Genomic DNA, 18,305 nt, shown 5'->3' on the forward strand with positions numbered 1-18,305 from the left:
TTAATCAAAAAGAATCACGGTAGTGTTGTTTACCCCTCAAACATGAGTCAAAAAGATTGAATTATTTTTTAAAAAATCAAAAATTCATAACATTTTAAAAATTATTTTGTGTAACAGAAATATGTAAATATGTTGTAACACAGACGAACTATATAAGAAAGGGCAGAGCAGGATCTTATTTCTTAGCCGACTTTGTTCCTTTACTGTGGGAAGTCCATCACATCCTTCACATCTTCTACAACAAAGTGATGGCCAGTGTGATTTTCTTTTTGCTGGGTTGCTATCACCACTTGAAGAGAGGCCAACCAAAGCAACAAGCTAATTAAAAGGGCAGGCTCAGTTTTGGGACACAGTCTGGATGCTACACATCCTCTCTCTGACACCCTAAAATGGAGGACTATTAGTAACAAATTATTCAAAAGTGTATGAAGAAATGCTACTGGAGCTTCTTTATACCAATGGCAATACACCTGCATAATGCTGCACTGTCCAACTGCCAAGTCAGAAGTTTTTTTCTTTCTTTTTAATTTTCTTCCTTTTTAGTCATTCCAGTGTCTATCTATCTATCTATCTATCTATCTATCTATCTATCTATCTATCTATCTATCTATCTATCTATCTATCTATCTATCTATCTATCTATCTATCTATCTATCTATCTATCTATCTACATAGCACAGATCCCTACTGAGAACCTTGATCCTCAGATTTTCAGGTTTTTGAGTGAACTGTCACAACGTTGATGGACCAACCACTAATAAGTTGAACATTTCAATCTATGACGGTGTCAGCCTGCACTTGGTATGTCGTAACCTTGGAAAAAATAGAGGTTTTCAGCAGTAAACTTCTCATTATTTGATGATTAGCGGGCTAAAACAGACTGTCTTCTTATCAGAGTACATGTCCTTCATGTGAGATGTTTTGAAACAGTCACCAATGCACAGCCTGATGCTGCAGAATAACACAACCTCCTTTCTTCACTTTCTCAGAGGATGTCGCCTGTACCACCAACATTTAATGCATCTGTCATCTATGCCTTGGAGACTCATCTTTAACAATTGAAATAGTCTATGTTCACAGGCTAAAAGTAACAGTCAACTTCAGATCATCATTAGATTATATTTAGGAAACATTAGGCAAAAATGAACTGGTAAATTTTGTTAAGTTGAATTTCAGATTCTCATCCAAATCATCTTTTCTGTATAAATTCAGCTAGAATCTTTCACTTTTTTTAATCTTCTATTTTGTCCAGTAAGATATTTTTTTTGTTACAGTAAACTGCATATATAGCAAGAGGATGAACTGTCTATTAACACATGTTATCAGTTAACAACTATTAGCATTGAACCAATTGATGAAATTCAAAAATTTTGTTTAACCCCCATCTCCCCCAAACCACCCCCCTCACTAATTGGTGAATGAGCCTTGACTTCAGAGATAAAAAAAAAATCACTACTTCCTTGCAGGATATAAATGACTGTAGTTGAGGAAGGACAGGGCTCTTGTGAGTGATATTGAGGAGTAATTATGAAATAGTTAAAACACATAATTCTTTCAGTGTAAACGCTTCCCATTGAAGGATCAAATATGGCAGAGAGACATTACTTGTACACTTCTGGTTTTCTCCTGTTGACTCTTCCCTCCCCATTTATTCATTTTGGTTGATAAAAGTCCATTATCTTTATATATAATATGCTACCATGGCTGTTTGTTTGTCTGTCCAGGATTATAATCACCTGTAGCTCGCAAACCGTTTGACCTATTGACCTGAAATTTGGTACACATATACTACGTGACATCTACTATCCGCTTTTGGGGTGATGATTGACCTCCAAGGTTATTACTCTTTTTATTTTTTTTTGTATTTTATTTTATTGTAGAATAAACTCTCGGCAGCGGCACATGCGTATGAGCGCCGTTCTCATCCCTACCACCTTCACAGTCACTTCCCCTACCTCTTCATATCTTAAATCATTCTTGAGGACAGATTGAAGACTTAAGTGCCAGCTTAAGTGAAAAATTAAAGAAAATATACTAAGTAATTGCAGCACAAACACTGACTTAATCAGTTTTAACACGAAAAGATACCGACGAAAGAAGAGAAGAAGTGGGCCACTAGGATGGAGAAAAGAAGAGCTGCTCAGGAAGCAGCACGCGCATTAACCTCTGAGCAAACAAATGCTAAACGTACAAAGAAAGAGGATGAAAACTATGAATGTTCAAGTCAAGTGAATTCACTGCACGTTATTGTGCAGTGTGCCATTATTGGTTATAAATATCTTGTGATCTGGCCTAATTCTTGGGAATCTCAATTATTTTATTGTGTTCACCATAGGTCTCCATGTAGCAAACGCTGGTAACTAAAATAAAATTACTAATGGAGCCAAGATGAATTTTACGGTCAACATTTTAGCACCTACATTATTAAAATTACATATTTAGGATAAAAACTGTGGCTTTCACCTAAGCTTCCGTGAGCCATAGCAATATCAGTCATACCTTTATCATTAAGACACAGCCATGACTTCAGATGGGCAAACCCGCCTACAGTAGATCATGTCTAGATCATTGCTTGCAATGCGATCTACACATCAAATCTTCTGCAGCTGATGTTTCAATGAAGACAGTAATTGAACAAAGAACCGAAAAGGCACATGCACGGTGTTTCCACATATATTCATCATAATCAATGTTTTTATTTTTCTAATCTTACCGTGTGTGCCTAATTAAATTACTGCATATGAAAGAAAATATGGCACTTGTCTTCTCTTTAATGGTACACCTGATTTGTACTTGTAAGACGCCACCACCATACACAAGCTACCTTTTAGATCTTCTATTCTTCTTATAGTTGTAATTTACATTAAAAAAGTATGGAAAAAAAATCTATAGTGGAAGGTTGGCTTTAAGCTTCTGTATGAAAAGTGGGTGTTAAAACAAGAGAGCAAATGACCTCTTTCACTATTATAATAGTCAACAGATGACAAAAAGAGTAACTTGTACATTAACAAGTATATTTTTAGATGTTGGACCGATTCTGATGACACTTGTACACAGAAAACTCATAGAAAAATATCAAGAAGAGAAAGTTGTGAATGTATTTTCACATAATTCCAAGTTAGTTCTGCTTGTATTTGAATCCTATTAAAAATTAATACGCACAAAATGCGAACAGTTAAAGGTGAATGCGAGCACGGACATTATCTTTGTGTATTCTAATATTTTGTCAGGCTCCCCACAAGCACTTTAAACAACAAATTAAACATTTACATTTTTTAATGTGCAGCGAGGCTTAGCATTGTCGAAGCCTTAGAACCAAAGTAAAAGCCCAAGGGAAGCCTCTCTACTGACAAATTAATACCTCTGAGAGGAGAGCTGAATAGTGGCAATAAACTCATTTGTTCCCCCAATAATGAAGAATGACTTTTTTCTTTACCACATCTGTGACTGTTGCCATGGTGACCCAGCCTTACCTCATTGCTTCTCGAAGTGCTGCACGCTCGCTCAGAGTCGTGTGTTTGATGTCATCAAAATTGTTCTCCAGCGCCTCACAGCCCTGCCATAAACAAAAGGTAGGACCGTTTGTTTCAGAAGCATTTCAGTGATCAGGCAAATTATTCAGCTTTACTTTCAGCAACAGTAGCGCGGACAAACATAACAGATCTTATCTTTATGCAAATGACATATTATGTGCACTGCATATGATTAATCAAAACTGACATTACAAAGTTATGAAAACAAAGTCACTCTTATGATCACCATGCTGTTGTCATGGCAATACTCTTATCAATGTGAAAAGTGTCCAGCAAAGGGAAAAAGCAGCAGATATTGACTTACAATTAACACAAGCAGCAACTCCTGCCCCTGCCCCTTGGGAGATAAATAACATCCTTAAATGTTTGAAATCTCTAGTTACATTAGAGCAAACCTATTAAGATGGGTTCAACAACTATTTGCAAAACCTCATTTCTTATTGAAGAAAAGTAATGAAAGCAAAGCTCAGCTATCAGTGACTTGTGAACAGGTGTTGTGAGGATTCAATAAAAGCACCAACAATGGAAATGTGTTCTTGTGTCAATGTAAAAAAAATAATAATAGCTTTATTTTTGCTAGGTAAAAGCAAGAGACACACTGGATACATCAGGGAATAAAGTGCTCTACTTTTAGCTGTAAAACCTGCCAGTGCATGAATGTTCTTATTTGATGATGCTGCAAAAACATCAGTATAAAGTGACTATCAATTGCTCAAAACTTTATTTTATGCAGTGAATCACAGTAAACATCATTACAAAGCATTCTATAGTGCTACAAAAGATTAAATAAATACTGCAAAAAGTCAATTTTTGAATTTTCAGGTGGATGCGTTTCTAAAAAAAAAAAAAAATTCTACCTACATTTAATCTAATAACTCTGAAAATGCTGTCCGAAACGCACTTGAAAGAGCTTTTTCAGGCTCTTCATTACCTTCACGATTGAATCTTTTCAGTGTTCTTCTGGAATTTAGTACCTACACTCAGGTTTAAAATGCTGCTGAGACAGCACTGCCTTGAACCATCCAGCACATCTGTGTATTAGATGCCAGTTAACTTGACAAATGCAGCCTCACTGAAAGTTTCTAATTCTGGAATACAGAAGTCTGAACCTTAAAACCCATAGATACATACTGTTACTGCTAGTCTTGTATAAATCCAATATCTTTCGATTCAATTTAATCTTATACAAAACTTCCAGGAGAGCACTACACATTTACAAATATAAACCAACACTTTATTAACTTTTAGAAACAAATTAATTCTATGCCCTGTGTTGGCTGGGATTGGCTCCAGCAGACCCCCGTGACCCTGTGTTCGGATTCAGCGGGTTGGAAAATGGATGGATGGATGGAATTAATTCTAATGTAGAGTAGCCATGGCCTGAAACCTACCCTCGAAGCATCAAGCAGGAGAATGGAACCCACCCTTAGTGTGACACCAGTTTGAATCAGTAAATACTGTAAAGAACTGCTGATTTCAAGTGACGGTGAGATACGAAGAAGGCAGCTTCGCCAGCATTTGTGTGTCAGAACCCTTTTGGGGGGGGAGGGGCGGTAGTATGCATCGTGGTACACTGCAGACCTATTGCGCGTCTTTATGTCAGATGGGGTTGTATGGATTGATTCTGAATGTGACTGCGAGAATGAAAAGTGAATTAAAAAAAAAAAAAAAAAGCTAACCTTTACCAGTATCATAAGTTACACCGGCTGTTACAGACTGAAATCAAATTTATGTTGTTATTCTAAAATTGTAAGAATAAGAGCAGTTCATTTATCGAAGTGGAGCCGTGCGGGGTCGAACTCGCCACCCTCTGATCCCCAGTCAGGAGCTGATACCATTACGCCACCGCAGCGATTGTAGTAAGAATGTCAATGTGGCATGCTAACGCGGTTTTTTTTTTTTTGTGCAGTTATATTTTCGAATAAAAGCGCACGTGTTCTCTTATTTGTACCTTTTGTGAAAGTGTTTCTTTGATATATGGACTTCAGGCTTCATACGTTATATAGTTTATGCCTACATTTTGTCATTTACTATTAGAATATGAAAAACGTTTCTGTTTTAAAAATGTGCTTGCACAGACTACTATAGAAACGGAACACACATGAAATGCGTGTATTCCAAATAACGCTATATTATTTCCACTCTAAAACTCCACTTCAATCCCAGAAAATCAAATCAAGGCAAGCCATGAGCTAGGAGAAATTCGTTCTAAGTCGGTGGGGGGATGGAATAGCTGGCTGCTAGTAGCTTTTGTTTATCAGCAAATTTAGATGACAAAGGACTCTGGCGGAGAGGTGCAAACGGATCTAAGACGCGATTTAAGGTGGGACGGATTTACGAGTTTTTTCGTAGGCTCTGGTAATTCTAGTGTTAATTTCAGTGTATTTGATAAAGCTGTGTCTGGGATGGAAATCTAAAAAAGAAAGGGAAACCACACAGGAACAGTAGCACTGCTTTGACACTGGGTACCGCCAGTTTGAAAAACCGAGTGGAAACTTGAGTACGTAAGGGATTGAGCTGGCGTGAGAATGTGTGTGGCTTTATGTCAAGTTTAGTTTTTATACATTTTGAAGTGAGCGTGGAAACGGGCGTATGCAATATTTTTGTGCGTATACACCGTTTATAAATGAGGCCCCTGGTCTCCATTTCTGAAGCAGTGTATGGAAGGACAGAAGGAACCAATCCTAGAAAAGGTGTCAGTCCATCATAGGCTACATTTACAAAAGTCACATTTACAGTTGCCATTGTTAAGTAACATTATGATATGTTACTTAAACCATGTAGTTTGTAGTGATGACACAGAAATTTTTTGAATCTCGCGTTGACTGATTCTGTACTACGGCAAATGATGTGAAAAACGTCCGTGGAATAATTTTAAAAAAAAAAACATTACTCTTGTTCTGTAGTGGGCTGGCGCCCTGCCCGGGGTTTGTTTCCTGCCTTGTGCCCTGTGTTGGCTGGGATTGGCTCCATCAGACCCCTGTGACCCTGTAGTTAGGATATAGCGGGTTGGATAATGGATGGATGGATGGATTACTCATTTCTTAAATAGAGGCATACAGAAAAAATCAGCATACATTCTAAACAGGAAACACAAGTCACATGGGATTTACAGTAGATTTTCAATTAAAGATAACACTCTTGACCAATGAATGAGGAGGAGATGGATCCATATGCATTTGGATAACTGATATGCGGATTATGAGACACGAGTAATGCAAGGTTTTTTCTTTATTTTTTCCACTGACATGTTTCACATTTTTTGCTGTAGTACAGCATTGGTCACTCTTGGCTTCTGTTATATTAAACGTTTTTATCTCTATTCTGCATGAAATCATAATGTTAAATTAAATTCTCAGCCATCACTACAAACTACATGGGATAACATAAAACATATTTTTAGGTGAAGTGTTCCTTTAAGCCATGTGTCTCTTGGGTACAAAACCTCAGAGAGAGTGCAAAAGTAGACATATGCATACACATTTAAGAATGATAGTAAACTCTGTCTCTTCCTCTTTCTCTTACTGTGTCAGGTAACAAATGAGCATACCTCCTCCCTAGTCAAGGGAAGACAGAAGTGTTTCCACTTTCTGTGGCTTTTGAGTAGAGTTAACCCCTGCCCTTCCAGCTTCATCACTTTCTACAGAGGCAGCATAGACAGTGTATTGAGCACCTGCATTTCTGTCTGGTATCAGGGCTGTGATGCCTGAGACTGGATTTGCCAGCAGAGAGTGAACAGAGCAGCTGAGAATATCATTGGGACCCATTAAGGAACTCTACAGAAAATGCAGCATAAATAGGGGTAACAACATTATCATGTGACCACTTTCACCCCAAAATGGACTTTTTGTCCATCTCTGCACTCTGGCAAGTCGTTCCGAAGTATACGGTACAGAAATGGCATGTTTCATAATACTTTTGTCCCAAAAGTCAGTAGACTCTTAATAATAATCAGTCTGTTACAATATCTAATTTCTCTGTACAATATTAACTTGTTATTGTCTGTTACGTAAAATGTATGTGGTGGATTCTGTTGTGTTGAGTGTCTGTATGTAAGTATGTATGATGGTCATTCTCTGTTGTTTATACTTGTCTACTTTAGTTATTATTTCTTTTTAATTTTTTTTCTTTTCTGCTGTTCTTGCACATAATTGGGCAGGGTGACATAATTTAATTCTGCTGTGGACCACTGTGTGTGGGTTTGAATGACAAATAAAGTTAACTTTGAACCTAAACAGCCATTTTCTGTGTTCATCCAGATTGGCCAGTTGCCCTCCAAATTTTGGGGGCTGTTGGTGCAAATGTTTTTTCATGGCCAGATGTCCTATATGATGCCAACCTCCTATAATTACCTTTTATGACAAGCGAAAGGGACAGTAACCTTATTCTAACCCCACATCAAAGGGGTAGAGTACAGAACAGTAAAACTAATACATTTAAATTAAAAGTAAAGAAGGCATTTTAGCTAAGAGAAAATATGGACTGTTGGCAATGGAGAAAAAAAAAATACACAAACTCCATTCCATCCTATTCAGAACTGGCTTCATCTAATTCAGGATGATGGTTCTGAAACCTGTACCTGTCCATCACAGGACCCACTTCTGCACAGAGCCACACAGGGAGAAGATGGCCAATTAATCCAAACTGCTTGTTTTTAGGGATGTGAGATGAAACATCACAAGGACAACATCCAGGTGTGGGATTCAGGGCACTAGATCCATGAGGCATCAGCTCAAACTACTGCACCACTGATGCCAAAATAATTAATTCAAGAAAACAGATTGATGTTAGGGATGTATATGTTTTTAGTAATTCTAAAGTAGGAAGAAATAACAGAAGTATTCATATCAGAACATATATACTTTAACCTTATAATAAACTACACATTTAAAATCATCATTTGCAGTTACATTTGTTAAACGTGATTGAAACTAAATTTCAAAAATATATTCCTCACTTAAAACAACTATTTAATCTTTTAAAAATACTATTGTAATTGATGGACCATACCACTGTGCTCTGGTCCCAAAATATATAAATAAACAAAAGTTAGATGATTCTGGGGTGAAGGTATTAATTATGCTATTCACAAATATATGATCAACAAATATCTATTATTATTTTTTTTTTACCAAATGTCATAAAATTGCAAATATTATGCATTTACTGAAGCTGTTGAATGACAGGGTGTGACATTTTTCCCTTTATGCTCTGTATTCACAATAGGCGACTGTCAAAATAGCACCATAATCAGTTTGGCTCCCATTGTGCAAAGGTAATCTGCAGCTGACCCATTCTAGTCCTTAATACTTCATGAGGAGTAAATAGATAATTGGTTTCATTAGTTTAAAATATCAATAAACCTATATGCCAAGACTATAAATCAGATACCCAGAGAGAAAGTTATTGAATAAGTAAATTACTGATATTACAAGACATCCCAGTATGAAGATTCACCTTGTAATGTCAAGTCCTCCTACATTTTACCCAATTAGCTTGCAGGAATTCAGCCTTTGAATTTATCGTTATGTCCCATCTGGACAAACATAACAGACTCTTTACTTTTAGAGACGGAATCAAAATTGCTGTATTATTACTGAAATTTTCAATCTGTGGCATTTCAGATTTCCTCTTAAATAAATAAATACCACTCACACCCCCTTATGCCTGTGCAATTACAATTAAAGAAATAAATATCTCTACTTAAAAGCAAAACAACCCATTTTAGACACAGCCAGACTTTTCTAGTAATATTTTAACATAAAACTGTTTCTAACCAATAGGTAAGTATTTATAGAAATTCGTTGGCGGAAAAATCATTTGCTCATCAGTCAATATAATATTAGTACTAAAGCGAGAAAGTTAAGAATTTAGCTACGGCCTTGAAGTTGGAGGCTCATGTTAATTACATGAAAGCATCTGCTATCTCCTCCACATAATAGAGGTCAGTTGAGATAATGGCCACCTCTTTTCTTATTGGAAGATGTGTACATTCATTCATTCCTGCATGTTCTTATGGGCTGAATACTGTGATGCCCTACTATATGTTTAATGATCTCTCACTATAGAAAAGATTTAGAAAGTATAAAAAGCTACCTCATTCTGCTTAAATGGGGTTATTCACCCTTTTCAAACCATGGATTACTTATTAACAGTTACCATGTTGTTTTGACACCCACTACTGGTTTTAGTTGCGTTAATCTATGACGTGAAAAGCGCCCACTGTTGTCATTGTGTCTGTCTTTCTGCAAGAAACAACTCAACTCCCAATGGAACAATGTTCTTGTGATTTGGCATATTTATTCTTCAAGGAAATTTACCTACCAAGTTGATATATCTTGAATAGAGTGTGATGTATCATTTTTTTTTTTTTTTCAGAAACTCCCACTGAAAACAACTCATCATAATCTAATCTTCTCATCTGCTTTTCCTGGTGAGGGTCACGGTTTGAAAACAACTCCAAATTTTTAAACTTGCCTACCTTAAAGGAAAACTCTACTCAAAAAATAATGCTATACTTATAAATGATACAGTACTTACTCAAGTAGTTTGTAGTGGTGGCCATGAAAAATTTTTAAAGCCATGTTTGCAAAAAGAATTTGCATTTCAAAGACTCGAATTGAACAGGACCCTGTAGTAACCAACTCTAGACAATGGCAAAAAAACGTGAAAAATGACCATGGAAAAAAGAAAAAAAAAAACATAACTCGTGTCGCATAATCCGTATTTGATTTAAAGACGGGATTCAGTTTTGTTAAGGTTGACTTATTTGTATTGAATGTTGCTTGCTTTTAATAAATTCAATAAAATAAATAAATAAAGACAGGATTCATGACTAATAAATGAGGGAGAGAGGCAGATCTTCAATTCAATTGCACTGTGTTGTCGGAAAGTACGCTTTTCCCGTTTATCGCTTGTCGCGTGTTTCCAGGAAGTAAGTTTTAATAGTATTTTAGCAAAAAATGCACACATGTTGCATATTCTGAGCATAGGACTGGATAGTGACCATGTGGATTATGCAACATGAGAATTTATATTTTTTTCATGAATGTTTTCACATAATTTTCCATTGTTCAGTGGTGGTCAACCCTGGATTATGTTCACTTTAAATATCCATCCATCCATTATCCAACCCACTATATCCTAACTACAGGGTCACGGGGGTCTGCTGGAGCCAATCCCAGCCAACATAGGGCACAAGACAGGAACTAATCCCGGGCAGGGCGCCAACCCACCACAGGACACACACACACACACACCCACTAGGGACAATTTAGGATTGCCAATGCACCTAACCTGCATGTCTTTGGACTGTGGGAGGAAACCGGAGTACCCGGAGGAAACTCACGCAGACACGGGGAGAACATGCAAACTCCATGCAGGGAGGACCCAGGAAGTGAACCCAGGTTTCCTAACTGCGAGACAGCAGCGCTACCCACTGTGCCACCGTGCCGCCCCACTTTAAATATTTGGTTTGTAATTTCTTCGTGTAAACACAAGATTAAACATTTTTCATGGCCATTGCTCCAAACTACATGGGGTAAGTAACTCTAAAAATTATGATTTTTGGATGGAGTATTCCTGAGCAGAGAACAGAGAAGTATTCTGAGCAACTTCAACTATGGATTAGCTTACTGTTTCAAATTTAACTTGAGATACTGTAAGTTACTTCAACTTCTTTATTTTGTATAGTTTAAAATTTAACACATGGACAGTGACTTGTGGCTGATGTGCCCTGTAAAAACAGACTGCTCTTTAAAAACATGTTTATATATAAGAAATATGAACTACAATTAGCCATAGACTCACAACTCATAACCAACAACTAACAACAGTATATCAATCTTGGCATCACTTCAGATGGAACCTTAGCACCTATGAAGGCTGTTTCAGCCATCACAAGTCTACACGTTTTAACCACGTGATACTGTACTACATTTTATGTACTCTACTAGCACATGTAATTGCATTCTATTAACATTGTTATTTTTGAATACGAGTCACTATTACAAAAATATTTAATAAGCAAAAATGTAACAATTAGCTATTTGATAAAATATCTAAACGAAAATTTAAAATATTCTAAGCACAAGCAAATCCTTGAACGCACTTGAATGTTACACCATGCATACCCTTTCTAACTTGCCTTTTTTCCTTTGTACTTGAATATGCTTCAGTTCGCTCTCCATACATCCCCGCAGAATGCGATTCAATGCCATACCTGACTTCCTACCTCACCAACACTTCCTGCTCCTTTCCTTAGCTGAAGTAGCCCTTGTAAGTTAAGTGTTATTATGATTGTGTTCAGAAGTTCATAATTTTCTTACATTTTTCTGCTGGTTGCACAGTATGTCAATGTGCAATTCACTATTTTAGCTTGTTTTCTGAAAGTGACAATAATAAAATATATCTAAAAAATTTTAAAAAGGTGTAGGTCTTTTTAGAAAACAATAAAAAAAAAATGCAGAAAATGTGTTCCAAGTTCAAATCTTGCACAGAGACACTGCCGATGTGGAGTTTTTATTATGACAAAGTGTCTGCTTGAGGATTTCCTCCACATACTCAGGTTTTCTTACTAATGATTTGGGCGTTAAGTTAGTTGATGATTCTAAATTAACGTAGTGGTGGACAAACCTTACAGGTGGTAGTTGGGGGACTGTGTGATTTAGGCACTGGCCTGTTTTGTGGGTATTTTGGAGGTCTCTCTTCCCCTTCTCATCATATTTGTGACTGCATATTAAAAAGGGATTTGTTACAATATTACAGTAATCCCTCGCTACTTCGCGGTTCACTTTTCGCAGATTCACGACTTCGTGGATTTTATATGTAAGCATATCTAAATATATAATGCGGATTTTTCGCTGCTTCGCGGGTTTCTGCGAACAATGGGTTTTTTTACTTCTGGTACTTGCTTCCTCAGTTGGTTTGCCCAGTTGATTTCATACAAGAGATGCTATTGGCGGATGGCTGAGAAGCTACCCAATCAGAGCACGCAGTTAAGTTCCTGTGTGCTGCTGATTGGCTCAGCGACGGAGTGCTGCATTAACCAGGAAGTCTCATCTCACTCATTCAGCATTAACGTGCTCCTGCTTCAGGGGCCGTGTCCAAGCACCAACAGAAGATGCAAATGATTCCAGAAAAGGTAAAAGTTTTGGATATGTTGAAGGAAGGGAACAGCTACACCGCTGCAGGACACCATTACAGCATCAATGAGTCCACGATTCTTTTTATTTAAAAAGGAGGAAAAGCATATAAGATCTACGGCCGCAGTGTCCTTTAACCAGGGCGCAAAACGAGTTGCAAGTGGACGTGATAAGGCAGTAGTCTGGATGGAATCTGCTTTAGGAATCTTTGCAACAATGTCGACGACGTCACGACCGCCTACAAGCTGCTCTTCGACCGGAAAAAGAAGCAGCGGCAGCAACTGCCGATCACAATGTTTTTGCAGCCTCGCAAAAAAGAGCCAGTTCCTACTACTACTACTACTACGGATACACCTTCGGAAACCGTGGAGGAGGTGCCCCAGGAAATGGCATCGCCGTCTGAAGAGACGTTAAATACAGTCATCGGCTGCGCAGTAAAAGTCATCATCACCTTCATCGTCATCATTTTTACTGCGCAGCGTATTCATCACCATCATCACGTCATATATAGCTACGTGTACTTCGCTATACAGTAAGTGTAAACTTATCTACCGATTTCATATTGCTTAGCAGTTGTCCCTGTTATTAATAGAGTAAAGGGTGGGTTGTAAACAATACAGGGAGGGTTTAAAAACATCCAAATACACGTTAAATAATTAAATAAATATGGTGTCCCTACTTCGCGGAAATTCAGTTATCGCGGTCGGCCTTGGAACCTATCTCCCGCGATAAGTGAGGGATTACTGTACACCAAATGGTGTTTTTTTGTTGCTGGGGTGGCCGTATGATATTTTTGGAATTAGGAAATCTCATATAGTCAGAAGTCAAGCAAAATTACACTTTTAATTGGCTAACTAAAAAGATTACAATATGCAAGCTTTCGAGGCAGTTCAGGCCCCTTCTTCAGCCAAGATATAATTGATAATGTAAAATGTAATTGATTACATCTTGCCTGAAGAAGGGGCCTGAGTTGCCTTGAAAGCTTGCATATTGTAATCTTTTTAGTTAGCTAATAAAAAGTGTAATTTTGCTTGACTTCTCACTACATTCATAATGGCTAACACGGTACAACACCCTAGTACTACAGAAATCTCACATAGATATTCATATTCCCAATATAAAAGAATTATTCAGTAATTAAACTTGTATTAGTTCCTTGATCAGACAGTGGGCTGGCTAGCTTCATCATAAGGCCAAACAACACCCATTGGGCATTTGTTCCAAAATGTATTCAAGTACATCAAGTAGGGAGCCACATGTTCAGCAGCCTACTTTGGGGCTGGTATACAATGTATAAACTTTTATGTACTGAGTATGTGAGGCAAGTTTAAACTAAACTAACTAACTAACATCACACTTTTAAAAGTACAGTGTATAGAAATATAAACATTTTCTTTTGTGTTAACAAGAAAAAATAAAGATAATGCAAGAAAAAAATACTGCAATATTTTTTCATCTTTTCCTATAACCTCTAATAATAAGGCATTTTTATACATAGTAAATAAAAAAATAATTGTTTAAAATGACAACAGGACATACAGTATATTCTTAATTTATATCATTACAAGAATTTACCTTACAGGAATGAAAAGACATTTACCTTGACCAATTCAATCTAGTTTTAATATAAATGTAAATACTTAAACCTAGATCAACAATGCATAATGTAGTGCATTAATTACCAACCTAAATTCGCAATGTCATTTGAGTAGGATGGGATCAGTCCAGGATTGAGTGCATCACAAGGACAGCCAGATATTAAAGAAGCTCCCCCACCACAAGAAGTCCGCTTCTCTGTCATGTTATTGATAGTTGCCTCTTAGCTCACATGAGGTGATTTGATGTTACTTGTTATCAGGGGTACAAGCTTGACCTACATAAAGCCCAGCTTAACCTTACACAATTTACTTGCACAGAGGATCAGCAAGACAGCTGACCAGACAGAGATTTCCAAGCCTAGGATATCAGGGCAGCTGCAACACAAGACCTCATCAAACTGTTTCAACACTGGACATGCATACATGACGCGTGCCAAGAATAAATTAAGGAGAGCAAACTTAGGAATGTATGTATGTTTAGAACAATTTAAACAAACATATTAAATTAAAGATAAGTTCAATTTGTTTTATTCTTATCCGTTACTTTAAAATGTAATTAAAGCCTCAACTTCCTTCAGTAGATCCACATGCTATGTTTAACAAAAATACAAAAATTTAGACAAGGCAATAATAAGAATTTTACCTTCTACAAGAGATTTGGTTTCAGAAAACATATCATAGCACCAAAAAAAGGTGAATCCATTAATAAATTAATCATATTTCTAAAGTAACCTAGCCTCAGATAGTAGATTTCCTAGAGCAGTGACTTAGAGTTCACTCCTGGGGTTTCTATAAGGGGGGGCGGCACGGTGGCGCAGTGGGTAGCGCTGCTGCCTCGCAGTTGGGAGACCTGGGGACCCGGGTTCGCTTCCCGGGCCCTCCCTGCGTGGAGTTTGTATGTTCTCCCCGTGTCTGCGTGGGTTTCCTCCGGGCACTCCGGTTTCCTCCCACAGTCCAAAGACATGCTGGTTAGGTGGATTGGCGATTCTAAATTGGCCCTAGTGTATGCATGGTGTGTGGGTGTGTTTGTGTGTGTCCTGCGGTGGGTTGGCACCCTGCCCAGGATTGGTTCCCTGCCTTGTGCCCTGTGTTGGCTGGGATTGGCTCCAGCAGACCCCCGTGACCCTGTGTTCGGATTCAGCGGGTTGGAATATGGATGGATGGATGGATGGTTTCTATAAGGCTGCAGGTTTTCATTCCAACCAAATTCACAATTAGTGTGTCATTCTCACACTTTTAACTGATCTCATTATTTTGTTATCTGGTCTACAAATATTTCTAAGAAATTCATAAACATTTATATTGTTTGTCATAGCTTTAAATGTTTATGTTTCTTTTGCTGTAACTGTTCATCTTTAGCATTCAGTGTTGGGAACATTTGGAGAAGCAAACACTACAGAGGAAAGGTACATTTAAAGAAAATAACCAAGGAAACAATTAAAGTTTTAGCAACAATATGGATATTTCAGAATTTCTTACAGTATGAGAATAAAAAAGGGACAGTTCAGTAAACAAGGAGACTGATTAAAATTACAACTCATGCCGTGATTGTTGAATTGGTTGGACAAAATTCCTGCCTGCCACAGGGCTTCCCAAGGGCTGAATTTGGATGATTAAATTCTAGGCTAGTGTGTTCCATCCATTTTTTAAAGCAATACAACATCCCAAAATTATTTTTATACTGTATGCTTCTTACTCCATATCCATCCATTTTCCAACCCGCTGAATCCGAACACAGGGGTCTGCTGGAGCCAATCCCAGCCAACACAAGGCAGGAACCAATCCCGGGCAGGGTGCCAACCCACCACAGGACACACACAAACCAAGCACACACTAGGGCCAATTTAGAATCGCCAATCCACCTAACCTGCATGTCTTTGGGAGGAAACCGGAGCACCCGGAGGAAACCCACGCAGACACGGGGATAACATGCAAACTCCACGCAGGGAGGACCCGGGAAGCGAACCCAGGTCCCCAGATCTCCTAACTGCAAGGCAGCAGTGCTACCCACTGCGCCACCATGCCACCCTTACTCCATATGGTTAGTAGTAATGAGATTATTTTTTAATCTCACATTTTTAATGTAGAATGGAAAAGAAATGTTTATTATATTACACAAGCTAATTGTAACCAAAGATGAAAAATGGCAAACGATGTGAAATATGTCCATGGAAAAAAAGAAAGGTAAAAAAATCTCATCACAGCACTCTTGACCAACAAATCAGAGGAGAGGTGAGTCTTCAATTCAAAAGTACAGGTTAACGGGAATACGCCTTTTCTGTTTACAATGGATGCTGCCTTTCCCAGAAGTAACAGTTCATAATATTTTAGCAAAAAATGGATGCTCTTTACACGTTTTGAGCATACAACTGGATAATGAGGGGGTGATCAATGACCATCTATCCTTCAGCAAGAGGATCTCAGTCTTGAAGATTCAATCTATACGATATCCACAAGATCAGACCATATTTAACAAAATATACAGCACAGTTCCTGGTCCACGATTTGGTCTCATCATGACTGGACTACTGCAGCTCTTAGCCAGCAAGGGTCTTGGCATGTGTCACCAAGCCTCTGCCAAGGATTCAAAACGCAGCAACATGTTTGAAGTTCAATCAGCCGAGATGGGCACATTTTACTCCTCTCTTCAAATCACTACTCTGGCTTCCTGTAGTGGCTCATGTTAAGCTTGAATCCTTGATGCTTACCTACAAAGTAGCCAATGGGTCAGCACCTATAGATATGGAGATATTTCTGAGGTGCGATGCTCCCCCTCGACTAGTCAAGTCTGCTGATGAATGGCATCTGGTGAGTGGCATCAAATCTCAATCCAGACTCTTTTCATGTATAGCTCCTGGCTGCTGGAACAAGCCGCCCACCTTCATTTGAAATATTGACTCCTTAATGTGTTTAAGAAGCGTTTAAAGACTTTCTTGTTTGGTGAATTTCTGTCTAACTGAAATTAGCTGTTAGGTTTTGTAACCCAGGAATTGTATTTCGCTTTAATTTGTACCCTTGTAATATGTGTTTCCTAAACAATCCTTTAGACTGATGTTTACTCCATTACATTGACCTCTTTTATAAGTTGTTTTGGATAAACGTGTCTGATAAACAAATACACGTAAATGTAAATGTAATAGACATGTGGGCTATGCGTTACGAGTAATATGAGATTTTTTACATCGACTTTTTTACTTAGTTTCTCATTGTTTTCTATTATTTGAAATACTAGGGGGCTCTGCTCCTTGCTCGCTTCGTTCGCCAACCCCCGGGTTTGGTTAACCGGATATACAATTTAAGACATTATTTTCATTTCATTCATTTTTTATTTCTTGATATTTGCCAGTAATAACAGCTGTAGTGAATGAGTTATCAATGGGGCTTGCTAGTGCCGTGCTGTGTGATCTGTATGTCATGCTGCGCGTCGTTCATTTAAAAGCCTGTACAGCAGCTGCTGCTGCTTGTGCCGTGCTGCGTGATCTGCATGTTGCGCGGAGCGACAATCTTTTAAAAGCCTGTACAGCAGCTGTCCTTTTGTCTCACTGCCTTGTCTCACGTGACGTCAAAGTGTCTTCCAAGAAGATCACGTCTCGACTCCCTCATCTCCCTCTCAAGATTTTTTTTTTATAACAGAGAGATGAGATAAAAAACTATATGGGGTAAGTAACATACAAAATTATTTTTGGGTGGAACATTCCTTTAATCTTTTTAAATGCAATTTGGCGTTAGAAAGAACCTTGGCCAATTACAATAGAAACATGGGGTTATATCTCAGCCATGGTTCTTCTTTTGTCTTTTTAGTTTAATTGTATAGTCATTGAGGTGTGCTAAGTAAGGTATAATGAGCAGTTTGAGAATATATGTATGCATACCACTGGAAGGCATGTTAACGAACTACAAAGCCACTATACAAATTTTACTACTGGCTGCCACTAGAGGGCTTATTATTCATATGCCTCTGATAAGCTGATTAGCTTAACAGCAGCTTTAAAGTGGTCCCTGCATTAGCGAATTAAAGAGACGCATTACTC

The 18,305-nt window shown here is 37.9% G+C and overlaps 1 protein-coding gene across 2 annotated transcripts in view; it reads right to left on the minus strand.

Annotated features, from left to right (window-relative positions):
• LOC114658374 (dihydropyrimidine dehydrogenase [NADP(+)]-like) overlaps positions 1 to 18,305 on the minus strand; it is a 1,245,381-nt gene that overhangs the window by 1,001,753 nt on the left and 225,323 nt on the right. The window contains exon 3 of one of the 2 annotated variants that reach the window (XM_028810459.2): positions 3,474 to 3,556. The exons of the other annotated variant lie outside the window; for it this stretch is intronic. Within the exon in view, the coding sequence (XP_028666292.2) occupies positions 3,474 to 3,556 (83 nt within the window). The remainder of the gene's footprint in view (positions 1 to 3,473; positions 3,557 to 18,305) is intronic. 2 annotated transcript variants of the gene reach the window in all.

The sequence above is a fragment of the Erpetoichthys calabaricus genome, chromosome 10 (assembly GCF_900747795.2).
Source record: "Erpetoichthys calabaricus chromosome 10, fErpCal1.3, whole genome shotgun sequence".
Taxonomy (NCBI): domain Eukaryota; kingdom Metazoa; phylum Chordata; class Cladistia; order Polypteriformes; family Polypteridae; genus Erpetoichthys; species Erpetoichthys calabaricus.